Genomic DNA, 26,892 nt, shown 5'->3' with positions numbered 1-26,892 from the left:
CAAAACCCCAGATTATATGCAGGTAGGAATGTTTGGCTCCTCCCTCTGGGCGGGGCATCTCACAGTGGGATGCTGTAACTTTTATCAGTCACACAGTGACATTCAATAGCCCATTAACAGCAGATGTCTCCCCTGAGAGAGGATTGGCTGTGGAACAGATAAAGAAAACTGCCCAATGAAAAGAAGATAACGCCACACCTCTAACAGATGGCACTTGAATACATCTTGCCTTACCATCTAGGACACACAAGAAGCCTCTGCATCCATGTCATCCACTTGGGTTGGGGACTTGAAACAATCTACATCTAAATCAAGTTGACTGCAAGTTCCTATAACAGTTAGGTAAGATATTTATTGCTAAAAGCACATGGAATATATTTCTTAGGCAGATTGGAATTAAATCTAGATCTTCAAACACACCAAATCAATTGTTCACAGTGGGGTCTCAGAAAACCTTTTAAATAAAGGTTTTTGTGGTTGGATGTGTCACATATGCAAGCATACCTCCACACACTCTGTATCTATATAAATGTGTCTGTCCAGGATGGTATGAGCCACAAACAGGCACAAAAAGCAAGGCAAACACAACCTGCCTCACACTAGAGTAATATCCATTACTGGATAGAAAGGCAAAAGAAACCAAAGGAGAAATACTAACCAAGTGAGGTTTCCTCTATACAACTGGATATGCTCAGGTTTAACAAATTCACAGAAGCCTAGAATGATTTGGGTTGGAAGGGACCCTAAAGCCCATCCAGTGCCACCCCACACCTTCCACTGTCCCAGGCCACTCCAAGCTCTGTCCAACCTGGCCTTGGACTTCCAGGGATCCAGGGGCAGCCACAGCTTCTCTGGGCACCCTGTGCCAGGGCTCCAGAGCCAGGTGCTCCTCTGTACAGCAAAGATGTCCCTGCATTGTTGTTGATTCCAGATTTAATTCCACCTTGCTAATGTTAACCAAAAGCTGCAATTCTTGGGTATTTTCACAAGACCTGCCCAACTCTTTCCTCTGTGAAAAAAACAACTTGACTAAATTATCAGCGCTAATTCTCTGCTCTTCTCAGATGATTTATCTGCTGATTCATCTTGACAACTCACAGCTGTGATTCTGCTCAGCCAATCCTGTGTCTCTGCTTGCTGGAAAGACTGGGAAATTTGATCTTCTAAATAGTGACGGGAACAAACCTAAGACACAAATGCCACTGTGTGGTGGTTTTTGCTAAAAGAGGTACAAGATACAGCTAAAACATGTGCTGGGTGGATGGTTAGGGATCAATAAATGGGATCAGGATCCTAAAACGTCAGATAGAAACAGGCTGGCTTGGAGAAAATTGAGGTCATAGTCAGCCAACAAGACGCCAAGCAACTAAGAGTACGTGGGTAAGAGTCATCCTGGAGGAGGGGGTCATGGATTCATGTCTGAAAACCCAGTAAGCTGGGGCTGAGATGGATGGACCTGAACAAACATGATTACAGTATTTCCACAGGTAAAAGACAATTCGCTTGCAGACCCCTTCTCAGCATGCACAGCGTGACCTGGAAATTTCTCTTAACTGAAATGCAAAAGGTGGGGAAATCCAATGAGCACAGATCACACCTCGTGACCAGAGTTTGCAGTCACACCCATCAATCTGTCTTGTTGGCAAGATTATTTGCACTTTGTGACACAGGCTCCCACTGCCCTTGCATCCCAGGTATGATAAATCCAGTAGGAATTCCAAAGTGTACCCCTACACAGGGGACAAGGTAGAGGAGACAAAGCAGTCCTGTTCTGCTCTTACACTTGGGGGCTTGGCACAGGAATCTGAACAATTCTCACCAGGCTGCACATGAAGCTAATGGCAAAAGCCTAATTTTAATCTCCAAGTCACCTCTTCTAGCTCTGGAAGGACTAATTCACTTGTTTGTTTCTCCATGGAGATCTTGGATAAAGGTTAAGGTGATAAGGCAATGCCTTGCATAAAAGGGTAAACATGGAAATTTGTCATGAACTAAGAACATGGAAAACAAATGATTATTCACTTCCTAATATTATGCTTTCTTTTAAATAAAACTTTATATTGCCCCTATGTTCTGTCAGAAGAAGTGAGAAACCTGGTCACAAATACAGAAACTTTGAGACTGGGATTAGGTGAAGATTTGAGAACATTCATATGAACCATAATGCCATCAATAGCAAAGACAGCAATGGGTTTGCTCTTAAGAATACGCATCTCCTTAAGTAATTATCTCTGAGCGTAAGGGAGAACATAAATATCTATGGTTGGTGTCTGGAAATACATAGATGGGTCCTCACCCTTCTCTGAATGAGGTGGGTCACATGTTGGAACAGCAGCAGAAGTATCACAGGAACATCTGTAATGCCGCACACACCTGAACAATCTTTGATCTGGGGCTTCTGTCAGCAGCTCAAACCTCCCATTCAATTCTCTCCAGGTTCAGCTATTCCTAAAGCTTTTCCAGTAGCTTACCCCTTATATTAATTCCTATTTTTTCACCTTACAGATATGTATGGTTCTTTGGAGGTGAGCACATCAGAGTCTACTTTTCCTCATCATAATTCTGTGCATTAAAGGATGGGCACAAGGTTGTGCCACTTGCAATGTAGATATTCACCAGACAGGACTAAATCAAAATCCTTTGTAAGCCCAACCTTATTTTGTCCCCATCTTTCCTATTTTTAAATTTGTAAGGAAACAGCCCAAAAAGAGTCACAATTTCACCAAATGTGTGGATAAATTTTGTGTTCTCTCCTCAAAATTTTGATCTGTTTAACATTACTTTTTTTTCTTATTTACGATTTCCTGTTTAATGGATTTTATTATGCCTTACACATATTTATTTAGTAAAGTTCATAAAACATAAATTCTAGAAACCTGTAGAATGCTGAGGTCAGAGTCAGGGAGAAGAGACAGAACAAGGCACATCAATATCCATGGCTTGCACACTCTCACCATCATCAGGAAAAGATTTTGGACTCCCCATCTGTAGACGTGTCCAAGGCCACGCTGAATGGGGCTTGGAGTAGCCTGGGATAGTGGGAGGGGCAGGGGGTGGAACTGGATGGACTTTAAGGTCCTTCCCAGCCTAAAACCTTCTGGGATTCTGGAGTTCTAAAACTTGACTGAATCATATGAGTGTCCACACCCAGCTGAAAGTAATTTGCTGGGCATTTTCAGTTGGCAAATATTTTGAAAACCAACATTTTTCCTATTTGATAACAAAGTGGGAAGACAATGGGAGTGAGAAACTAAAGACAGATTATTATTTTTGGTGTTGCTACGGTTTCACCTTTATTCTCTGGTCAAACAAAAGAACAACATGATGCCAAAAATGATCACCTAGACATCCCCATTATTCCTTAAATCCAGCCTCTGAGCTGAACACACAGTCCCAGTGACACAGGGATAGGCTGGTGTTCCAAAGCTTGCAGCTCCTCATAATCCCCAGTAAACTTTTCAGGAGATTTCAGGGGTTATGACAACCTCAGGGAGCTGAACAGCTCCTGTAACAGGAAAGCAAACAAGGCTCACACAGCTCCCAGCCCACATTACGTCATATGGATAAAAGGAGGAGGTGTGACCTCAAAGAACGACAGCAGTGGCTATCGCTCCTGCAAAATTTGTATGGATTATTTTAAGATGCACGTCAATTCAAATTTGTCATCTCATTTGCCTAATGGCACTTTATTCAGTAACTAAGCAAACTATTTATTTCTGTTAGCATTGGTTACCTTCATGTTAATTATTACCTTTCAGTTTGAGGGTAGCAAAATAAAGGTTTTTTTCCTTGGGTTTTTGTTTTTTTTTTTCCCAGAGGTTTTTATATGCATCTCCCCCTAGCCACAGTACCCAGTTTTGAGTTTACTAACACAAAATTGCGGGTGGGCAGGCACTGGAAGGGGCTGTCCAGTCCCCATCCCTGGAGATGTTTAAGGAATGACTGGATGTGGCACTCAGGGCTCTGGTCTGGCTGACAAGGCTCGTTGGGCTGAGTGCTCTGGTGGTTGCTCACAGGTTGGACTGGATGATCCTGGAGGTCTTTTCCAACCTGAATGATTCTGTGATTCTCAAACCTCTTTAGGAAAGTACACTTCTGACCACCCCAGGTGCATGGAAAGGGCTGAGGGCTGAGTCCCTTTACCAGGCTGGACTAAAATAATTTCAGCTCTTGTCAAAACAAAGCACTTTGCATATCCTTAGGAAAAAACATTGCATTTTAAACAAAAATTCTGCAAATGTGGAATACATTATTTTCCACAAGCTTCAAATATGCTATTCCACATCTGGAAATGGATATGGATATGGATCTGGATATGGATATGGGTATGGATATGGATATGGATATGGATATGGATATGGGTATGGGTATGGATATGGATATGGATATGGATATGGATATGGATATGGATATGGATATGGATATGGATATGGATATGGATATGGATATGGATATGGATATGGATATGCCTGGGGTGACTGTATTTAAAGACATGTTCTCTAGCTCTGGTCCTGTTCATGAATGCCTGATCCCAGGCACAGCAGGCATTAGAGCTCAGGGATGAGCACTCCGTCCCAAAATCAGGACTGATTCCAGACACTGGTAATTTAAAAAGAAGGTTAAAAAATGGCTATATCAAATGTGAAATTCAAAGTGAGAGAAAAAGATTCACCTTAAGATTAGGACAGAGCTATATCAGGTGGAAAAGCCAATTTTTAATGCACAGGAGGTGAAGATTTTAATAATATTTTGGTTAAGCATCAGAGCAAAACGGAACGGCTGAGAAAGAGTAAAATTAAAATCACCCTCCTAATTAAGTTGGAATTAGAACACTTGGGAAGGGGATGTTTTGAAATGTTCACCTGGATGAAATCCAAACAGCCTTAGGGTATGGAATGAAACAGGTTGTCTCAATCAACACAATTTTTGATAACTGCAAGCCTGAAGTCATATAGGACTTTTTGCATAGGAGGTGGTTCCAAGTTAGGTAAGTGCTATCCAGCAGTGTATGAAACCATTGGATCTGAGGAGTTCTGCAGACAAGCTTGTCTCACTGATGCCCACCATGAACATTTTACCTGTCCAGATTGTGATGCTGTGCATAAGTTCTTTATTTCACACTGATCTTGCACTGCCTTGTGCTGAGGAGGACTTCTAGGTAATTGGCAATCACTAAGGTATTCCAGCCCAAGGATAAGTAGAGCATCCAAATCATTGCATTGTAAATCTCCAAGGGGCTGCAGAGACTTGTTTTGGAGCAGCTAACAAATCACCTGATATGAAAATATTGCACGCCCAGTGGGTGCAGCACACAGAAAAGGATGTAAGGTGGTTATCTGGTGATTCCTGCTGTGCTTTGCATTTGTTGGGGGCTTTTTCTCCACTCAGCATTGCTCACAGGCCTCCCTTTACTCATTTATATTCATTAGTGCTACCGAGCAAGGAGCAAGGAGCCTTGGGCAAGGGACCCAGCATTCCTACTGCTCAAGTATAACAGAAATCAACACGTAAATATTTCCCCTCTTTCCTACCCTTTGGAAAGTCTATAAACATTTTAAATCCCCAGGAGCTAAGCTGCAACACTTCAGAATTATTTTGTGTGGAACAATCCATATTTGATTGGCCTGGGCAGGAACTCCAGTCTTTCACAGGAGTTCAGCCAGTGGAAGTTCACAAGGTCTCTCTGGCCACATCCACACTTCTATTCCCAGCCACCCCACATGGGCCCGACCCTGGATAATCCCAGTTCATGGAGTCCAGGAGTGAGGGTGGAGGAGTGTGTTTGTGGTGAGAGGAGCCACGGGGAGTGGTTTATGTGGCAGCTCAGGCCCTTTCCACAGAAATCGAATCAAGAGGAAACACAGGCATTGCAGAGTCAGGTGTTCTTTCCCCAGGACTGGACCCCTTACGGAGCTGCAGGCACAGAAAAGTTCCCTGGAAAAGCAGGGAATTGTGATTCCACCAGCCCAGCCACTGGCTGCTGGCCTGGGCACCACGGATGGCCTGCCCAAGGCTGTGACAGCCTTTGTGATGGCTGGAACCAGTCACACACAGGAACTGCTGATGCCTCAAAGACGCACCAGCCCAAAATTAGCTGCCCAGACAGAGCTCTGTGCTAGTGATATAAACCCTGCAACCCTGCTATTTTCACCTAAACCTGGCCTCCAGCCCACTGGCCCTACGTTGCTGGCAACTCTCTCCAAAACAATCCCCGGAAGAATGCCATCTGAAACAGAACCCCAAAATAACACACACTGCCAGAACGCTGCAAAGCCCTCATTTACTTAATGAACAGAGGGGCAACCTGCACAGACTTTCCACAGCTGCTGGAAACCACTGAACAGACAGGCTGATTGTTTTCTGTTGGGCTTGTATGATTTATCTCCTCTACACCGGAGGTCAGGATGAGAAATAAATCCCAAAGTATAGTCAGGACTGCCTCTGGATAAATAGAAAAATAGTGGAAGAGAGACATGTCAATACTAAACCAAATTTACAACTGCTCCACAAAGAAACACCACCAAAATCCATGATATAGGATGAGTTGCGTGAAGGACAATAATAAGAACCATAAATTCACACACTTTACTTGTAAAAACAGTAATTCATCTAGCCATGAGTTAGTCCCTAACCCAGACACTTCAGTTCCTGGAACAAACACTCTTATGTGAGAACACATCCCCTTGCAAATCGTGGTTGGAGTTGATGAACTACAAGGTCTTTTCCAGCCTTAAGGATCCTGTGACCTCCAGTTCTGCTTTTTGCAAAGGGCTGTTTCTGCAGGCACACAGCACACCTGGCTGGCTCAGGTTCCCCAAGACATCCACATGGCAATAATAAACAGATGATGTTCCTGAAGAGAGATGACTGACACAGCTCCAGCACCCAAAAGAGACATGGGATGTTTTTCCTTGCAGATATAAATTCTCTGGGCCGTGGCTCTGAGCTCTTACAACCACTGCAGGGCTAGTAGATCCCTAATTATTTTCTATTTCTGTAATTTTGATCATTATACATTTTATTTAGCTGCATATTCTAGGGAGAGGAGTCAAAGCCAGTGAGGCTTTATCTCCTAATGAGCATCTCCAGGGCACAGTTTCCCTCAGAGGCTGGATTTTAAGCCCAGTGAGCTGGCCAGGTTTTTATGCCATTGCATAATTGGCTGCCTCAAAATGTAGAAAAGTATCTGAAGAATTTCCAGATGATTTGCTTTTGCTTAGAGTCATATGTCTTGGCAAGACAAAATATGATGTGATGTCTCCTTCCCAATAATCTAATTTCACTTTGAATAAAGCAGGAATTTCTCCAGTTTGTCTCTCCTGAGGTGTACATTGTCTTGATCTTGTTCTGACCTGAGTAGTTTAACTCACAGTATTTCTTCAGGTGCTTCCAATTCCCAGTGGTAAGTACAAATAATTTGAGTTTCTGGAGGCCTGTTATGGAACAGGAACACAGGGCACAATTTTAATCTGGTTGCTGAGTCCTTTTCATTCACTAGTAACCAGCTCATTCAAAAAAATTTCATCCCTTTTATTTCTTAATTTCTTCCTAGTTGTTTTTTGGTTTGTTTGTTTTTTTTTTTTCATTGTAAGGGTATGTTGGAAATGTGGCCAAGTGACAAGCCATTGGAAAACAGTCCTGATTTAATTCTGGAAGTGAAGATGAGTAGAGCCTTGGGAGTTTGGGTTTGCTGCAGTGGGCAGAGCCTGCTCTAGGAGCCTCCCCACCCTGGTGCAAGCCAAAGCCATAATTTGTGCGGGCACTGTCCATCCCAAGGGTTTCCACAGGAGCTGTGTCATGGAACATTCTTCTCTAGCTGACACCAGATGACTCCTCCAGCCTCCAGCTGGGAAGAGCTAGAGTCAGTTTTAAGGAACTCAGTGTCTCAGGATCAATATCTGAACCCCCTTCAGGCCCCAGGGAAGAGCCTGGGGGGTACCTTGGTGGCATCTCCCCTGTGGGCACCGAGGGAAGGGTCACAACAAGGAGCTGCAGAGTGGAGCTTCCCCCTTCTCAAAGCACTGGATGGCTGTTCTGGGGAGACCTTGGAGCCCCTTCCAGTGCCTAAAGGGGCTCCAGGAGAGCTGGAGTGGGACCTGGGACAAGGGAGGGAGGGACAGGACACATGGAATGGTTTCCACTGCCAGGGGGCAGGGTTAGTTGGGATACTGGAAGGAATTGTTCCCTGTGAAGGTGTGGTGGCACAGGGTGCCCAGAGAAGCCGTGGCTGCCCCTGGATCCCTGGAAGTGTCCAAGGCCAGGCTGGATGGGGCTTGGAGCAACTTGGGCTAGTGGAAGGTATCCCATGGCAGGAGGTGGAACTAGATGGCCTTTAAGGTCCCTTTCAACCCAAACCATTCTGAAATTTTGTGATTCCATGAAACCACGAATTCACAGACAACCTTACAAAAGCCTGAAGAGCAGAGCTTACTTGTAGAACAAGAGGTTTTGCACTGTTGTAAACTGATCTGGTAAATGCTCTTGTAGAAAAAAAAAATCTTATTTGCGGAAGTAATGTTTCCTTTCTTTAAATTGTATGAAAAATTGGATTAATGAATAAAGCTAAATAAACTTCAATACCCAAAGGCATGTTTTATGTAAGAAAGCATTACACTAAAATAATTTTCCACTCAGCAAAACCCACCTCAGTTTCCCTTATCCAGTTTAATATCCATGTGCTTGAAGAAAAGGAAAATTCCACATGATTGTATTTGCACAACAAAAGAGCATGAGGCTGGATGACAGATTTCACTAAAATTAAGCAGGAAGTTGCTAAAAGAAAATTCAAGCATCTGCATTGAGGAGGGAAGTATTTGGAAATCTCTCTAAGGAGGGTTTTCTGTGCAGGTTTCCCACAGAAAGATAGCCTTTCAATATACAATGAAAGGCTAAATACTTACTAAAAATGGCATAGCAGAAGCAATTACCTTAATGTGAGTTGCAGCTGGTGACCAAAAGCAGATAAAATGTCAGCTGACGTTTCTTTATGTAAGGCAGTTACAAAATCTCATGACGTATTTCAGACTTGCCTGTGATCAAATGTCCACATCCGAAACACATGGAGGCTGTGTGGGGAAAAACAGGGCCTCTGCAAAAAACCCAGGACCACGGGAGTGGGGAAGTTCATGGCTTAACTTTGGTAACAATTGCCAATAACAATTGCCAATAAAGAAAACATCCTTTCCGTCAGTCAAGAAATGACGAAAAGTATTTTCCATTTTAACAGATACAGCTTATATAGGAAAAAAAAAATCTCATAGATGAGTGTATCAAACAAAGTCTCTGAAAAATTATTCGAAATTTTACAAAAAGTTTAAAAATATACAAGTCTATTCCAGAGTGTGGCTGCCAAAATCTTATGTTTATCCAATAGTTCATGTTTATGGTCTTCCCCTTTAAATTCACCATAAAAATTAATTTAAAGTCTTGTGACCTAAAAAAAAAAACAAGTAAAAATGGGACAGATTGTAGCTAAGATTAAATTTTCAGTCAGCCTCTGCCTCAAACTACCATATAGGATAAACATGTTGTGCTTCATCCTCCATTCATTTACACCCCTTGGATAAAGGTCAAAGAGAGCTTCGAGCTGAGTTTAAGTCATTTAGGGCTTGTTTGTCAAGGACTAGTCAGGCAGGACTGAAGTTGTGACTACCAAGAGTGACAATTAGGAAAGGAATCAACTAATACACTCCATCTGAACAAACAAAACACAGTTCTGAAAGCCATTTCTGCAGGGGCTTCATTCATTCCCTTTCATTTAAAATTATGGGGATTCAGTGTCTGGGCACCCCCCAAGGAAAGAGCTCAGCCTTGCTTTGGATCAGATGGAGATCCACATTTAAGCTGGGAAAACGGGAGCAATTCTTGTGTTCTTTTCCACTCAAACTGATGTGTGTCATGTCCCAGGCAGTGTGCAGATGCCCTGTAGTCATGATATCATACAGGGACCTGACAAAGAATTTGCAAAAAAAACAGGCTGGGAGAAACCTGGGCACCACACAGCACTGTACAGGTATCTCATTTCACATCCCATCTCTGCAGGTAAATCGGATGTAAAGTCACTCTTCTCACCTGTTTCATTACAGCCTTTGACTCGTAACTGAATCTGTCAAGAATGCCACAGAATTAAAACAAGAACTCAGAGACGTTATTAAAAACAGAGGCTTGGAAAGGGTTTGTTGAGCAAGGTTTACTCTATGCAGATGTTAATGATAAAATAAAATCTATCGTATTGGAAAGCATTCCACAAAACTCTTACTGGCTTGCAAATAAAACACAGGCTGTGGATTTATGTTGTTTTCCAGCAGCTGAAGTCCAAAGGGAAGCTTCTCTTAAAAAGGAAAAAAAAAAAGGGGGGGACTCAAACTTGCTCAGGTCTTGCCTAAGTCAATGTAGATTTTTGTCCACCCACCTATTTTTTTTCTTTTGCACATTTTAAAAAATATAGTTCCAGGAATAAAAACAACTCCAACTGAAGCTGATTTGGATAACAAGGTATGCTGCATTTCTCTACACAATGACTGGTGTCCACAGGTGTACCCCTGGACCTTCCCAGTCCCCCTGCAATAGGTGTGTGCCAGCAGCTCCAGCCCATGCACAAACATTCCTTGCCAATCACTGTCCATGGGATTTCTCCTGAGGGCAAGGCACTCCAGCTCCCAGCTCTCACACCCTCTATATTAATATGCAGTTTTGCCTGGAATTGTTCTGAACAATTCCAAAATTGCGGTAGCCTGGAAACCCCATAAACGAGGCACCTTTTTACTGCAATTTTCCTGGGGAAAAGAGGCAAACCTCCCTTGTCTCCAAACCAGGTAATGAGTATTTTTGTTTTCCAGCACAACCCAGGATGCCAATGAAACTGGGACCCAAGTGATCAGAGTGCTCCATGAGGACACAGCAGGAAGACACAGGGAAGCAGAGCCTAGTTGTCTAGCCAGGGTGTTCCCATGAAAGCACAAAGCAATTTCATAATCAAACCCTTCTGTTAATACTGCAAAAGGCAAACTCAGGAGCTTAAAGACATCAACTTCCCCTGGAGGTCCCTCAGTTCTCGAGGACGTTGTCGGAGCATCCAGGATTGTCATTGTATCCCTGTCCAATGAGACTTGGAGCGTGCTTGCATTGGGAGCAACTTATCCAAACTGACAACAAACTTCAGACTGAGCTCCTTCTGCCATAAAAGAGCAGCAAAAAGGCACAGAGCAAATGAAACTGATTCATTTCCCAGGAAACTACTGTGCTATAAAACATGAGATTGCCACAGTCACAGAGGGAGGGAAAATATTTTAAACACATTAAAAAGGCTCAAGGATAAATTCAGTGCTAATTCAGCTGGGTTCAGCTGACCCATTGCAAAATGGAGCAGCACCAGTACTGAGAGACAATGTTTTCCCTGTTGCCACTCCATCTCCCTTTCTTTTGGTGGCACTACTGAAGCACGTCAATCCTTACAGGTCACTGCATCCTCTGTCCTGAAACTTTGCCTTGTAAAGGTGTGAATTTATGCAGTTAAACCTAAAATAGAAACAGGAATAGCTTCAGGGAACTGCCTCCTGTAGAAATGTCAGTAAATGCAAAAAGGCTGAGGTTGACGAAGGTTCTCTGTTCCACAGGCTGCTCTGACCTGGACCAAAAGGTACTTCAAGTAACAGAAAGAAAAATAACATTAATTCCTGCAAAGATGGTTTATGTGCTAGAAACGAAAAGAGCGCTTCGTTGATGCATAAAATCTCCACCTGGTGGTGAATCTTGCCACAGCAAACTTCCATTTCTGAGAAAAATTCCCTTTCCAACATATAACCAGTTCTTTACCCGAGATAATCCCAAAGCAATAAGTGGGGAAGGGCAGCCTTCTGAGAAGCAGCACTATTGTATCTCCCTGATTTTTCACTATTTTGGAAAGCTGAAGAACCCCTTCAATTCTACTGCAGCTGACAGTGACACAAGTGACCTTCCCCAGCCAAAATCAGACTCAAGAGAGCTCACGTCACACTAACTGCAGCATTGGATGGAAGGTGGGGGGTGCTGACTGGTTTTCCAGCTGCAGAAGTACTGCTTCTCAAGGGGAAACATCCTCTCCAAAGCCTGGAGTTCTGCCCTGGTTCTTGGTTTACATATTGATTAATTATAATAATTAAAAACTTTTAGCATCATCAGTTATCTATATCTCCTCTAAATCATAGCACAGTTACCTTTTAATTATTATTTTAGGGGCAATTGTCTGGCTGTACACAATAACTTCAGTTTTCCCCTTAATGTTGCTGGTTCTACACTCTAGAAACATTTTCCTATGCATGTTATTTAAACACAATGTCTCACTTGCCTGATGTTTGCAGTAGTCTTATGATATGATAGCATCCGCAAAAGCTTTGTGAGATGGAACAAAATCAGTGTGAGATGGACATATGAAATGTATGAAAATGTGTGTAGACCCTTGAGCTATGGTGCTATGCATGCCATAGCCTGATCCACTGGATAGCCAACATTCCATACTTAATTGATTTGGCTTATGCAAGAAAAAAATATCACCCTTTTTACACTTGATAAGACTAAGCAAAACGTGGCTGTGGCCACAGGCCCCCAGTTCAGCTGGGCTGACAGACATTCTCTGATGACCCAGCCTGTGGTTTCTGCATGCAAATGTATAAAGAAATATTATCTGCCTTCTCTTGATTATGCAGCTTTTTGTGTACCAGTCTTAAAACATCCAGAAAGACTCACTACTAATGTACACAAATTACTCACTGACCACAATACGCTTTGGGGCCAAAAATAAGATTATGTTTAAATCGGCCTGAATCCACTTTCCGTCAAGCCACGGATTTGCAATTCAAACACCATCAGCCTCGCAAGCTATCCTTGTTGAAGCCACTATGAGTTTTTTGGTGTTTAATGCCGACCTCGAGGGCGAAAGTGCAGCTCCACACTGCAGGGTTGCACAACGGCATGACATCGTCCTGCTTTCATTCCTCACGCAACAGGCACTAAAAATAGTAGCAAAGCATTCTGGTTAATAACAAAATAATCTATGACCAAAAGATAACGTATTCTCAAGGAAATTGGGGAAATTTTGTTTACAGTGCAACTATACGGGGGGTAGGGGTGGGGAGTAGGGGTGGGGGTGTGTGTGTGAGGGGATTTAACGGAAAAGTACTGGGGAAAAGCCACTATTTGTGCCAAAAATGCCAAATAACAGGATCTGGTCTCATCAGACACACTAAATTCCGTACAACTAAACTAAAACGAAATTCCCTCCGGCATTCCTTTCCTCCGCAGCGCTGCCGGATGAATTAGAGCAATAGTAAAGCCGTCAATCAGCGCAGCCCGCGCCGCCAGGAGCCGGCGTGGCGCGGGGCCAGCCCCTCGCCGTCCCCTCAGCGCTGCCAGCCCGGCCTCACACCTGCCCCGAGCGCAGCCGGGCCGGGGCGGGCCGGGGCGGGCCGAGAAATTCCCTGCTCTCTCCACGCTTCCGGGCTAGTGAGTCAGCCTGCGCCGCTCGGCACTGCCATAAATAGGGGATGTGCGGCGGAGGCCGGCACTTGGAGCTGCCAGCCCGAGCCCCGGGGAGCCAGCCCCGCCAGCCCAGCCCCGCCATGCCGCTGCTGCCCCTGGCCCTGCTGGCCGCGCTGCTGGCCGCCGGCCGCGCCGGTGAGTCCGCGCCGCGCTTTGCCTTTCTGCTTCTCCTGCTCCTCGCTCGCTTGCCACTTCTCTGCTGTGTGTGGGAGCCAGGTCCCCGCTGGCCTGTGAGGGATGATCTCGCCTTCTGAGCGGGGTTATTGCTGGCAGCAGACACGAGGCGAATTCCTGCGCTTTTAGAGCTGCTCCCTGGTAGCCCAGAGGTGGATGGATGGTCGCTGTGATGCCTCCCTGATCAGCGTTAAGCTCCAGGGCGTTCTCGTTCGCTGAATGAAGTCTTGACAAGGTGGGAATTATTGCGGAGATGCTAACCTGAGCTCTGGTTCCCCCGCAGCCAACCCTTGCTGCTCGAACCCCTGCCAGAACAGAGGCGTCTGCATGACCGCTGGGCCGGATCGCTACGAGTGCGACTGCACCAGGACAGGCTACTACGGGCAGAACTGCAGCACACGTGAGTATCCCACACCCCTCTCCGTGGAAATGAAACGCGCTGTCCAATTCCAGCATCGCAGGATATCCTCCATAAGCTAAATGATAATAACCTGCCCACTGTCGTCCACAGCGGAATTCTTCACGTGGCTGAGGCTAGCACTGAAACCATCGCCAAACACTGTCCACTACATCCTCACCCACTTCCAAGGAGTCTGGAATATCATCAACAACATTCCCTTCTTAAGGGACGCTATTATGAGATATGTACTAACGTGTAAGTATAAATTGTCTCTTCCAGTCCTCTTAAATTTTACTCCAGAATATTGTACTGAATTGATCTGTCTACAAACCAAGCAGCCTAAATTGCACTGAAGTTAAAGACCAAAATTTAAGACTTCTGCATGATGCAGGCTTGTATGAAACATGCTGAAGTGCAGCTTGATTCTGCTTTCTGAAGAGTCCAGGATTTTGCCGACATGAACTTGGCACCCCATTGCTCATGCTAATAGTGAGATCCAGCTGATCAGCTAGGATCCAGTTCTGTTATTCAGTAACTGTAATCATATTTAACATCAGTAACTGATATGTGTGGAATTTACAACTGCTGCCAAATATATGCAGAAGATCTGGCTTTGTGATTTACTTTTTGAGACTAAACTGTACAGTTAAAAATAACCATATATTTATTTGTCTTTCAGCAAGATCACACTTGATTGACAGCCCACCAACTTACAATAGTGACTACAGTTACAAAAGCTGGGAAGCTTATTCCAATCTTTCCTACTACACAAGAAGCCTTCCACCAGTAGGACTTGACTGCCCAACACCAATGGGTGTTAAAGGTGAGGAATAAGCTAGACACGTAATGATTGCTTGGTCTTTTCTAAGAGGAAAAAATAAGTAGTAGTTCCTATGAGACCTGCTTGTGTGTAGCATTTTTTCAGTGTAGTTGACTTTAGGAATAACCATGTTTTGGATATATTGTTTAAATATCTAAAAGATATTATTCTTGTTCTTGCTATTGAGTTATATGCTAAGAGCAGGGAATTTAGAAATTTCTAATAAAATCAAGAAAGTGAGCATAGAAAAGTAGGTAATTCCCCTTGTTTGTATGCCACTGTCATTATATTCCACTGAAAGTCTTAAGCCTTTTTCTTAGGAATAAACTTCAGTATTGCATAAAGAGTTGTCTTGAATATCTCACTGTCTGTTTCTCCCACAGGTAAGAAAGAGCTCCCGGATTCGAAGCTGATCGTGGAGAAGTTTTTGCTGAGGAGAAAGTTTATTCCCGACCCGCAAGGCACAAACGTGATGTTCACGTTCTTTGCCCAGCACTTCACCCACCAGTTCTTCAAGACGGACCAGAAGCGGGGCCCTGCCTTCACCAGAGCGCTCGGCCACGGGGTACGGTCACGGCTGGGGACACAGCTCGTGTTCTCCGGGAGCTGCTGAGCATTGGAATGGCCAGAATGGCATCCTGTGTTGCCAGGGGACACAAACACCTGTGCACACACTGTGCCACAGTCCCGTAGGATTACCCCTTCTCTAACTGCTCTGCAGGCCAAATTCCAGTGTTCGGCAGCATCTCTTCCCGGCTCAGAACTACATGCTCTGCCCAAGTGGTTCTGTTTAAAATACCTGCCCAGTGATCTCTTATTGTTCCCAAAAATCTGCTTTCACTTAAAGCATGTTAGATGTAGTGAGTATCCAAAACTTCTCTGGACTCTGTCAGTTCCAAAGAGCTGTATCCAGCATTTTAGTATTGCTTACTTACTGCCAATACCCTTAGTTTAAAAAGAACTTCAAAAGCAGACTTGGATTTAAAATCTTTCCCTACAAGATAGGCATCCTTTGGACAAAGAGTTCTTTACTATAAGTGTCACTCTTATGTCCAAACCAAAGCTATAAATTGTGTGTGTATATATAGAAAGCTGTCTGCATAATAAAAAATTGCTGACACTTTAAACAGAGTCCTTTTATATTACTGATGTAACAACCTCCTCTTATGCAGAGGTGGCTCCAGTTGCCAGGAAATAATTTGGCTTCATCTTAAATATCGGTGCATGATACTTATAAGGTAGCAGTAGTATAATTGAAAGGTAAACATCTAGGGGGTGAACTCCTATTGTTATCCATAGAAGAGGGACTTATCCTAAAATAGAAAAAAATGCAGGTTAGCTTCATGTCCCAAATGCTTTTATTTTATAGGTTGACTTGAACCACATTTATGGAGAGACTCTGGAGAGACAACTTAAACTGAGGCTTCGAAAGGATGGAAAGCTAAAATACCAGGTATGTCTTAGCTCAGAATTCCTACCTTCTTACTGGATGGCATAGATTTCCTAAATTAGTGCTGTGCCAATGGTGTAGGTGATCTAAAGTCTGAGTCAGAGCTTAACCAAAGTATCGTAGCTCACAGCTCCTGTTGTTTGCCCCTCGCACAGATGATCGATGGAGAAATGTACCCGCCGACGGTGCGGGACACACAGGCAGAGATGCTGTACCCACCCCACGTGCCCGAGCACCTGCGCTTCTCCGTGGGGCAGGAGGTGTTCGGGCTGGTGCCAGGGCTGATGATGTACGCCACGATCTGGCTGCGCGAGCACAACCGTGTCTGCGACGTGCTCAAGCACCAGCACCCCGAGTGGGACGACGAGCAGCTCTTCCAGACCGCCCGGCTCATTCTGATCGGTGAGAGCCCTGCTGCTGCGTGCAGCTCCAGCCTGAGCCTGCATGGCTGGAGTGAGGGGGAAGCTGTCCCCTAAATTGGAGCGTGAGTGGCTCCTTCGGGGCCTGTCGCCGGGGTTGTGTTGAGGTGCAGCTTCCCCCCAGCTCTGCTAAAGATGGAACTGAAGAAAACTCAGGGACAGTCAGTTTCCTTTCATCTGAGGAAAGCAGAACTGAAAGCAGTGAAAAGACAGGAAGCTCAGGTTCCTTTCTCAGAGAAAGCCTGTGAGGGTGGATGACCTCAGGCTCCCTGATCTGGGGTTTTGACTTTTTTTCCCCAAGGGTTGGGTCAGTTCAGGTATGCTTTAAAAGAAGGCCTGTGATTAAGTCTAAAGTTCAGAAGGTTATGTAAAATGTAATTCTGCATAGTTGTCCTGTCTAATTGTGTGCCCAGTGATATTTCATCTTATGTAAAAGGTGATGTGCTCTAAGCTGGAAAAAACCTTGCCTCAGCTGAAACCATAAACCAAGACAATTGTATTACATAGTTCAGAAGCTGAGATTTGCTTTCAGACTTCAACTTTCTTCATTATCCCCTCCCTCTGTCCTAGTGAACACAGTGTAGATACTGGTGTGTGCTGTTCTGTGGAGGGTGCAAGGAATTGTCTTGGGAGGGGAAAACAGGCTGTAGAAAATACCTCACTACCCACAGCCAAGAACTCTTGGGATCTGAAGTACTGTTCCACCCCTTAGTCACATAAAATGCATTAATTGATTTCTAGGAGAGATTACAGAAAAGTGTTTGTTGTCCTGTTCACTGTAGTATATTTTAGAGCAATTCAGAAATGGTGTTTTCCCTGCCACTGAGGAGAAGCAGTGCTAACATTCTCTCCTGTTCCTTTGTCCAACAGGAGAGACAATCAAGATCGTTATAGAGGACTATGTGCAGCACCTGAGTGGGTACCACTTCAAGCTGAAGTTTGACCCCGAGCTGCTGTTCAACCAGAAGTTCCAGTACCAGAACCGCATCGCAGCCGAGTTCAACACCCTGTACCACTGGCACCCACTGCTGCCCGATACCTTCCAGATCAACGACCAGGAGTACACCTTCCAGCAGTTCCTCTACAACAACTCCATCATGCTGGAGCACGGACTGTCCCATATGGTCAAATCTTTCTCCAAGCAAAGTGCTGGCAGGGTAGGTCTTTCCTCAAGTTGACGGTGAACCAACAGAAGCATGAGTCTCTGGGGGTGGGACAAGGGAATGGGATAAGGCTATTTAAAACTAATCACTGGAAAGGCACAACTTCCTTATGACTCATATCAGGAGATCTTACAGCTTTTCCTCTTTCATGTACAGGTTGCTGGTGGGAAGAATGTTCCTGCTGCAGTACAGAAAGTGGCAAAGGCCTCCATTGACCAAAGCAGGCAGATGAGGTACCAGTCCTTGAACGAGTACAGGAAACGCTTCATGCTGAAACCATTCCGATCCTTCGAAGAACTTACAGGTAACAGCCCTCATCCTTCCCAGCAAATAAGAGACATTGGCTTAAAATGCCCACAGAGTCCTGCAGTGTCGTTACGGGGCTTGAGCAGGACAGTCTTGCACAAAAAATGGGGTTTTTCCACTTACAGTATTTACTCGTTGCAGGAGAAAAAGAGATGGCAGCGGAGCTGGAGGAGCTGTACGGGGACATCGATGCCATGGAGCTGTACCCCGGCCTGCTGGTGGAGAAGCCCCGGCCCGGGGCCATCTTTGGCGAGACCATGGTGGAGATGGGGGCACCGTTCTCCCTGAAGGGGCTGATGGGCAACGCCATCTGCTCCCCTGAGTACTGGAAGCCCAGCACCTTCGGGGGCAAGGTGGGCTTCGACATCGTCAACACGGCCTCTCTGCAGAAGCTCATCTGCAACAACGTGAAGGGCTGTCCCTTCACCGCCTTCCACATCCTGCCTCCCGAGCCCACCGAGGCCACGATTAACGTTAGTACCTCAAAAACTGCCATGGAAGATATCAACCCCACGCTCCTGCTGAAAGAGCGCTCTGCCGAGCTGTAGACATCCAGCTGTCTCTCTATTTATTTATTTATTAACTGTGTTATTTATTCTATTTATGGCTCAGTATTTAAAAAACCAACTTGAGCATCTTCATTGTGGGGGTTGCTTTAAATTCCTTACTGAGGTAAGGCTTAAATTTACAAAAGGGATTTTCTGTGTTTCAGCTTGACAGTGGTGAATCCCTTGTTTAAAATCTTCTGTAACAGAATGATGTATTCCAAAGTGGATAAAGGTTCCATCTTCTTTTTCCTATTGTTTTAATACTTGATGAAGGGGAGTAGTGGTTATTCTGTCTGGCAGTGTTCATAGGTCACATAACACTACAAAAGCAACTATTTTTTTTATCAGCAAGTTGAAAGCAGCTATTGATGAAAGTACAAGAAAAAATCTGACTTAATGAAAACTGCCAGAAGAGATTATGGATTTCATATGAGCACTCAAAAATTAACAAAAAAATACTTGAGACTCACTTCTTTATGTAAGGTCAGAAAATGCATTGCATTTGTTGTTGATACTACCTCTCCCTCACTGCAGAGAGGGCCCTTTGTATCATAACTTAATGTCTCTTATGTACAGATCCACTTCTGGATTTAGATAAAAGTAAATTTTTTTACAGCTTTATAAAAACTCATTTTTAATGTTTTAAATATTTAAAGTAATTTTTTACAACTTTTTAAAAATATATTTATAATGTTTTAAATATTTAAACAAAATAGTACTTTTCCTGGATTCTACTTCTTTTTGAAGGAAGTGTGACAGAGGTATTTGTTGTGTAAGGGGGTGAGAATGAAATACTGAGCTTAGCAGTAACTGACTGTCAGGCTGCAATAGAAGGCTGCTTGCATTTGGATCAGGATTTTTATTATGTAACTCTGGGGAGGTCTTGAACTTGGCCCAAGGCACTGGGATTCTTTTCGTAGCTGTAGTTCTCTGGTCTACTTGATAATGTAATTTTCATGTCTGTTACTCTAAGGACAGGAGGACAGTATAGCTGGAATTAGGGCGTGCTGTGGCTTTGTGCTCCCAAAGATTGGGGGGCTGTAAACTGAGCAGCTCTGTAAATACACAGAAGACTGAACATGAGATTCAGCAGCACTTGAAGGTACAGGTAGCTCTGCCTGTGTGCACAAGCTGTATGTGCAATTTGTACTTCTATTTATTGGGGTGGGAGGAGGGATAATATTTTATTTATCATTTATAAACAGAATTATTTTAAGTAAGTGGCTTAAGCTTCTTTAATACTGGCCAGCACAAAATCTCCTAGACATATTTGTCCTAATCCAGCAGTAAAATATGTAGTCTCATCTGGTCACATAGATTACACAGGATCTTGTATAGGACTTCAGACTTTGCATGTAAGGGTATCTTTTTTTAATTTCTAGAGAGGAAATATAGAAGATGATCTTCCCATAAAAGCAACTGGGGAACTATAGGGGAAAAGAAAATGTCACTTCAGACTGGAATAGAGCAGCAACCGGGTATTCTGTGCCCCTGCCCAAAATTACTTGACTACTTGTGGAAAAGGACTTGAGTTTTCTATTTCATCTGAACTCTCAAGCACTTGTAGAGGCTTGTGCATTGTACCAGCTCTGTCAGCAGTGTAGTTTGTCTGTGGCTTCTGTTTCCATGGATTTGTGTAGAGCCAGCCGTGCCTCATGCTGGGTAGGGCTGTAGTTGTGGCCATCAACAGCAGAGCCAATCTCTCCTGCAGCCATCGATACCAGTGACTCATCTGGAGTGGTCCTTGGTATGGATGCTGTGGGAGCAAGAAGGGCATTTGTTTTCCTTTCTCTGTTTGAAGCACGAAGAAAGGAAAACCTTCTCTCCCCTTGTTTGCAAAGGTGGTCAGTGCTGTACGTGCTAACGCGTGAGCACTGCTCGGACACTTGTTCCTCGTGCAAATTGTCCATCAGACCCAGCTCTGGGCACCCTTCAGAGCACCCTTCTGCCACTAACCCAGGAGCGGGGTTTGGCAGAGAGTCAAAGGGAGGCAAGTCTGGACCGATCGAGTTCTTTTGGGGCAGGCACAGAGGAATTCCTTAGACCATCTCACTTGAATTAAGTTACAGGCTGCTTCAGCAAGGATTCCTGTGCACTCTGCATTCTGTACTCTGCAGCTGCTAAATATTGATGTTTGAGATTATTTATTTAAAATTCTGTGAATTGTTTTTCACTTTATTTTTGTAGGACAACAATGTTGTTAAAATGCAATTGTTTATATAAATAAATTGAAAACATTACCTTTATGTGCCCGTTTGTATGTGTTTTCCTTCAGCAGTATTTAGAGTGGAACAGTTTTTTAATTGATTACATTGAGAATTACAGGGCATTACCAGCAGCACTAAATTCTCTGATGTGTCAAAGCCAAGATGCCTGTAGCTTAAATTGCCCAGATGGAGTAATTTTTTTCCCTTTGGCCTCAAGTGAAAAGAGATTTCACTGTTCCATCCCTGGAGGAGTCAGCTTCTCTTATCTACAGCACGGCTGCCAGCACAGCCCTGGCAGTTTCAAAGGGAAACTACAATACTGGAATTGCACAACACCACCTTGGTGTAACTGACTTCCCTTCCTCTCTTCCCTTTTCCCAGGCTAGAGCAGCCTAGGGCTGTTTCCTTTCATGCGTGGCATTCTCCAGAAGGGGAAACTGCTTTGGCATGCAAGTGACCACTAGACCAGTGCAGGGCTGTGCTTCCTGAAAGCTGGAGCAGGAGCTTGGACAATGTGTCCAAGTGAACACCTTTGAGGCTACCCAGCCTATTCCCTACATTTTCACCTCTGGTGAGAAACAAGGGGAAGCTGAGAAGGAGACATCCCAGGAGATCCCTGTACCACCTGTCAGTCACCACCTGCACCAGCCTCTGACCAAATGTCACCTCAGGCCCCCTTGATCATCCCACTGCTGACTGTCCCCAGTACTCACCCATCCCAATACTGGTGCCCTGTCCTCTCACAGCTCTGCCTAGAGACCAGCCCCAGAGCCACCCAGAGTTCTCTTCAGTCCAAGCTCATCCCAGTGTCCCACAGGTCAATATTCCCAACAACCCTCCAGCCCTGAGTGTGTGGCAGTTCTGCCTCTGCTTTGGAGCTTGTTTCCATCTCCACAGATGTGCAGTTCCTTTGCATTCCTCCTGCACCCAGGCACCTAAACACCTCCAGCAATTCTTCTCACCCCTCACTCCTCATCACTTCAGTGACCATCTTCAGTCCCAAAAATGAAACATCCTCAGGACTCTTGCAAAAGCATCACTTCAGTGCCTCTCCAACTGTGAGTGAATGGGGCAGGAGCAGACCACATGTGGGGTTTTTTCCTTTGATGCCCAGTCAGCTCATTGTCCCCACAGGTGAGTTGCCACTCCCCTGTTTGGGGGAAAGCTGAGCAAGGGAGGAGGGAGGACAAGGCAGGTGGTTTCAGTGGGAGATGACGGGCAGCGATCAGGAGGCTGCGGGATCATCCATGGAGAAGGTGTTTTGGGTGACTGCTGCCCTAATTAGGGAATGGATTCAAACGCAATGGCTGAGATAGTTTGATCGAGGAGCTCCTCCTTCCCTCTGAGCAGGGGCATGTCCTGATGACACAAAAGACAAGAATGTTCCCCAGAGGAAACCTGCCCTGCCAAATTCTTTCTCCCCAGCCTGGTTTGAGGGAACTGTGTGATCAAGGATGGGGGCTCAGCAGGAAGTTCATCCAGGCTCACGAGAGCTCCATGCTTTGGGAGGAGGTCACCTCCCATCTCTGCCAAGGGCTTTCCCCAGCATTACTCCCTCTCTGCCAACGCATAGGAGTTCCTTGCACGCGCCAAGTAGGAGCCCTACAGGCACCTGACTAGATTGGGTTCTGCACCTGAGCTGAGCTGAGCTGAGCTTCAGTGAGCTCCCAAGGCAGCTGCTTTTCTAGATTCCAGGAGACCTTCCTGCAACAAGTGGTTGTAAGAAAATAATCCTTTTGTTTTCAGCATAAATCCAGAGAAGTCAGCAGGTACCTTGGCTGGAGAGAGGGAATGGATCTGCCATGTGTTCCCGGCTTGTCCACAGCCAATGAAATAGGTGAACAGCTCTGGAAAGCTTATTGCAAATCTGTGCTGTTCCCTTTGGAAGATCAGGAAGGAAAACACCAAAATGTTGTAGGAATATACATATAGGACAGAAAAGAGAAGGCTGTAGTTCTATGCTCTAAATGTGGAAAAGGAGGTGAACTGAGACATCCTACCCACTTTGCTAAAATACATGAAAAGGGCTACACAAGGCAGAATTGCAGCGATATCCCAAAGGAATATCATAGGGAATAAACCCTCCTTGGGAAGAGCTGAGTGCTCCTCTTCCTTTAATCTGGGATTTCAGTTTGCAAATAACACTACAGAGCAGCAGGATTGGATTCAATTTGTAATTCTTTCCTCTGAACCTCTTGGTTTTTTCCTATTAGCATAAAATCTGGGACTTCTGTGCTTACTTACAGAGTAAGTCCAGATATTTTCATTTTTAGTGGCAAGACACGGATCACAATCAAACTCCAACCCAACCCAATTTTCCATTCTGTGATTTTCTTGTCTGAAAATCCTGAGTCCTCACTGAAAATCTCAGCATTCACATCTAGCCAAAACCTGGGAGATCAAAGCCAGAGGTGGCCTGGGCAAGTTGGGAGCTGAGCAGCTTTGGAAGAGGGAGCCTGTTAAAGCTGGTGAGACCTCACCAGTCTGCCATTGGAGAGGGCAGGGTACAGAGCACTCTGAATTTGACTCATGCTGGTTACTTTTCATCCAGCAGGCCTTCCCCAACAAAGAGAAAGCAAGGCAGGGAAACACTAAACCTGGGGGAAGAAGACAAATAATGTTCAAAATATCTGCTTTCAAACCAACCCATTGCATACCCACTGAGGATCTCTGCATCAGTGCCTCATCCCTGGAAATGTCCAAGGCCAGGCTGAATGAGTCTTGGAGCAACCAGGACGCCTGGAAGTGGCAGGGGGTAGAGAGGATCTTTAAGGTCCCTTCCAACTCCAGCCACTCTGGATTTCTAGGATTCTGTCTAGCCCATAGCAGAGCACATCTACAAAAACTTGAAAATTCTTTGCATCTTCTAATCAACTGCAACCCTAATATATATATATTATATATATATATATATATATTTTTTTTTTTTTTAATGTTAAATTATTTAATACTTACCAGAAGGGCACTGGCAAAACACAAAGTGTCACACAACCAGGAGCATCCTGCTTGCAAGTACCTCAGATCTTTACATAATAGAATCAGAATCAGTAAGGTTGGAAAAGCCCTCCAAGATCAAAGTATCAGCTCATCCTTCTGTCTCAGGACAAACCCCACAATCCTTCCAAGGCACTGTGGGAGCTGCATTCCTGCTCTGTATTTTATTTTCTCACAGTAACCAGGTGTAGCCCAGGCTCACTCCGTGGTGGGTATAGGTACGTGCGAGCACCTCTGTCCAAACCTGCCCTGCTGACAGGGAACTTTAACACCCATCTGTTTGCCCCAAAAGCGCCGCGTTTGAGGTTGACTTTCCTGAGAGTACCTGAAACCTTTGAAGCACGCACACACCCACCCCAAAATTGCTAAGAGAATGCCCAGGACACTGAGCAGCTGTGGAGGTGGGAAGGCCTTTTCCCTGAATGGTCTCATCTTCCTTTCCTGTTTAGAAGATCTACCCAAAGAAATTATTCCATAGGCATTCATCAAGGGAACACCGTGCAAGCCACAGAGGCTTCAACTAACAGGGATCCCCAAATTTATGCTGGAAAGTCCTTAAAGGTGGGAGGTGAAACCATGACCACAGGGAGCACCAGGACTTTGGGATAAAAACCCAGCAAAAGGATCTTTTAATATGATTTTAAGCACTGAAACGCTCCAGTGAGCCATGACAGAGTAACAAAACACAGCTGTTCTCTGGCAGCTCCAAAACCCTGCCCTGAGAGCTGAGACAGCTCAGTGTCCTTGCAGTTGTGGCTTGTTGCCTAGACAAGATTAACTAATCCTGCCTAACAAATAATGGCAGAGTTTCTAAGTAGCAGTGGTGGGTACTCATTAAAGCAAATCCTGGCTGAGCTGGCACAGAGGTGAAATAGCAGCTCTTACACAAGGCAGGGATATTCCCTGTGGTGATGCCATCACATCCAGAGCTATTACGTCCAAAGAGGCAGGGAGGGAGAGACCATTCCAACTAAATCAGGGCTGGGATTTTTATAGCATGGAGAATTTCCACGAAGGCAGGAAAAAAAATATTTTAAAATTAGAAATGGAGTGAGTTATCTGAGTGTCAAATGAATTGGTAGAATTTCAGGCAAACTCAGGATGTGTTTCTGGCAGTGGGACAGTGAACCATCTTTTCACTGCTTGCTAGGTCAAGTGTTTTGGTGTTTGTCATCATAACTGACCCAGGCTGGATGGGGAAAAAAGATTTCCCAACCTAATCATGAAGAGGAAGACCTATTTATAAATCAAGAAAAGGATTAGCATAATTCCAAAGGATAGATGGCATAATTGTATAGTATGAAACCTTGTATGTTCTACATAGTCTTCACTCTGCATCAGGCATAGTTTTCATTCTATTATATGTTGAATCTCCAGCTCAGTAGGTGGATAAAACACTGATCTGAAGCTTCTGTGTGTTTTTCCTCAGTCTGAAGAAAGAAAAAAAATCCTTATCTCATTTTGAGGAAAATTTGAGGGGCATATGAACACCATACGTGAAGTTAATGTCTCCCATAACTGCAGAAAAAATATCAGAACACTCAAGGAGAGATGAGACTTTGAAAAGTGACTCTGCTTCAGCAGAGCCCAGGGGTTTGTTTTCTGCAACTCCTGGGCACTCCTGAAAGCATCTCTGGAAATTTTCTGTCTGACAGTGAAGTTCACAGCACCCCCAGAGTGCAGGCAGGTTTTCTGGATCACTTAGGAAGGAGATGCCAAATGTGTAAGGCTTTTCAGTTAAAATATCTCTTTAAATAGAAGAAAAAATAGGGCATGCAATGGTTCATAGCAGGCCATGTTTTTAAAAGCAGCAGCAGAAATAAAACCATTTCTCATGTGAATTGAGAATAAAAATCCCCAGGGTTCCTTTTTTTTTTTTTAGGAAGTTGATTTCCTCTTTGAAGTCACTTCCTCATTCACCCTTTGTTGCAAATATTTATTGTAAATCCCTTTAAATCTTCTCTGCAAATTAGTGAACATTTACCACCATTTTCCTTAATATTTGTTTATTCAACAGCCAGGTCTCCAGTGCCTTCAGATGGCACTTGAGGTATCATTGGTGAAACTGCACATGATTTGCATGACTTTGGGCTGTTGTAAACATAATTTGCACTTCCCACCCACCTTCTTCAGCAAATGCAATGACAAGGGAGATGCAAAGCTTTTTCCCTATGGAATTTGTAATAGACTGAAAATGTGCCAGTGTGATTCGACACAAACCAGCACCTTGGGAGGCTCCATGCTCTGAACCAATCTGAAAAACTCTTCTGCATTTGTGTATCAGATTTAGAACTGACTTCTGAAATATTCAAGAGCTCATCTTCATCTCCTAACATTGCAAAAATGGACAGGGAAGCTCCCTAGAAAAGGTTCCCATGAGATTTCTGTCACTTCTGATTCCAGACAGGTACTACAAGAACAAACTCCAAAATAGAAATTTAATGATTTTTAAAATTTTTTGTCCTCTTCACTTAGAGACCAGGAACCAGAAGAAAGACTGAGGAATGATTTCATAATAGTTTGGCTGAGAAAAAAATACATTGAGAGAAGGATGTGCTGCTCCCCATCATATTAAATCTGTTTGCTCATCCTCAGTAACTACAAAATTTACTGGGGGAACTGGAAGTCAAGTAAATCATCTTGAGTGACTAATAAAATTTTTATTTATTTGCCTCTAGCTCTATTTTCACACGAAGAGCCATCCTTTAAAAAGGAAGCTACATTACTCATGAACAGTACCTGAATGGGTAGGCAACATGGGAGGTTGATTAAGGTTCTTTATTACTAAAGGGCCATAAATGCACACACTTTGACAGAGCAATCCATCATTGCCTGCCTTGCACAAAGCCAGCCCCACCTTCCAGTTCACAGCCAGGCTCAAGTCTCCTCTAATCAA

General features: G+C 44.3%; 1 protein-coding gene and 1 long non-coding RNA gene across 2 annotated transcripts; one reads left to right on the top strand and one right to left on the bottom strand.

Moving 5' to 3' along the window:
• Nucleotides 1-6,261: 6,261 nt before the first annotated feature.
• LOC140684616 (uncharacterized) lies at nt 6,262-13,448 on the bottom strand. Its single transcript, XR_012057135.1, has 2 exons — nt 8,928-13,448; nt 6,262-7,433 (listed from the first exon to the last, which is right to left on the bottom strand). It is a non-coding gene; the product is annotated as an uncharacterized lncRNA (long non-coding RNA).
• Nucleotides 13,449-13,520: 72 nt separating this feature from the next.
• PTGS2 (prostaglandin-endoperoxide synthase 2) lies at nt 13,521-21,041 on the top strand. Its single transcript, XM_030279481.4, has 10 exons — nt 13,521-13,650; nt 13,973-14,089; nt 14,201-14,344; nt 14,769-14,912; nt 15,293-15,474; nt 16,279-16,362; nt 16,515-16,761; nt 17,649-17,935; nt 18,098-18,245; nt 18,389-21,041. Exons 1-10 carry the CDS (start codon nt 13,521-13,523, stop codon nt 18,793-18,795), a joined length of 1,890 nt encoding a protein of 629 aa, XP_030135341.1. The 3' UTR covers nt 18,796-21,041.
• Nucleotides 21,042-26,892: the final 5,851 nt, after the last annotated feature.

This window comes from Taeniopygia guttata, chromosome 8 (genome assembly GCF_048771995.1).
Source record: "Taeniopygia guttata chromosome 8, bTaeGut7.mat, whole genome shotgun sequence".
Classification (NCBI taxonomy): domain Eukaryota; kingdom Metazoa; phylum Chordata; class Aves; order Passeriformes; family Estrildidae; genus Taeniopygia; species Taeniopygia guttata.
Note: the sequence above shows the minus strand (reverse complement) of the source record. Positions and strands in the feature narration are given on the sequence as shown.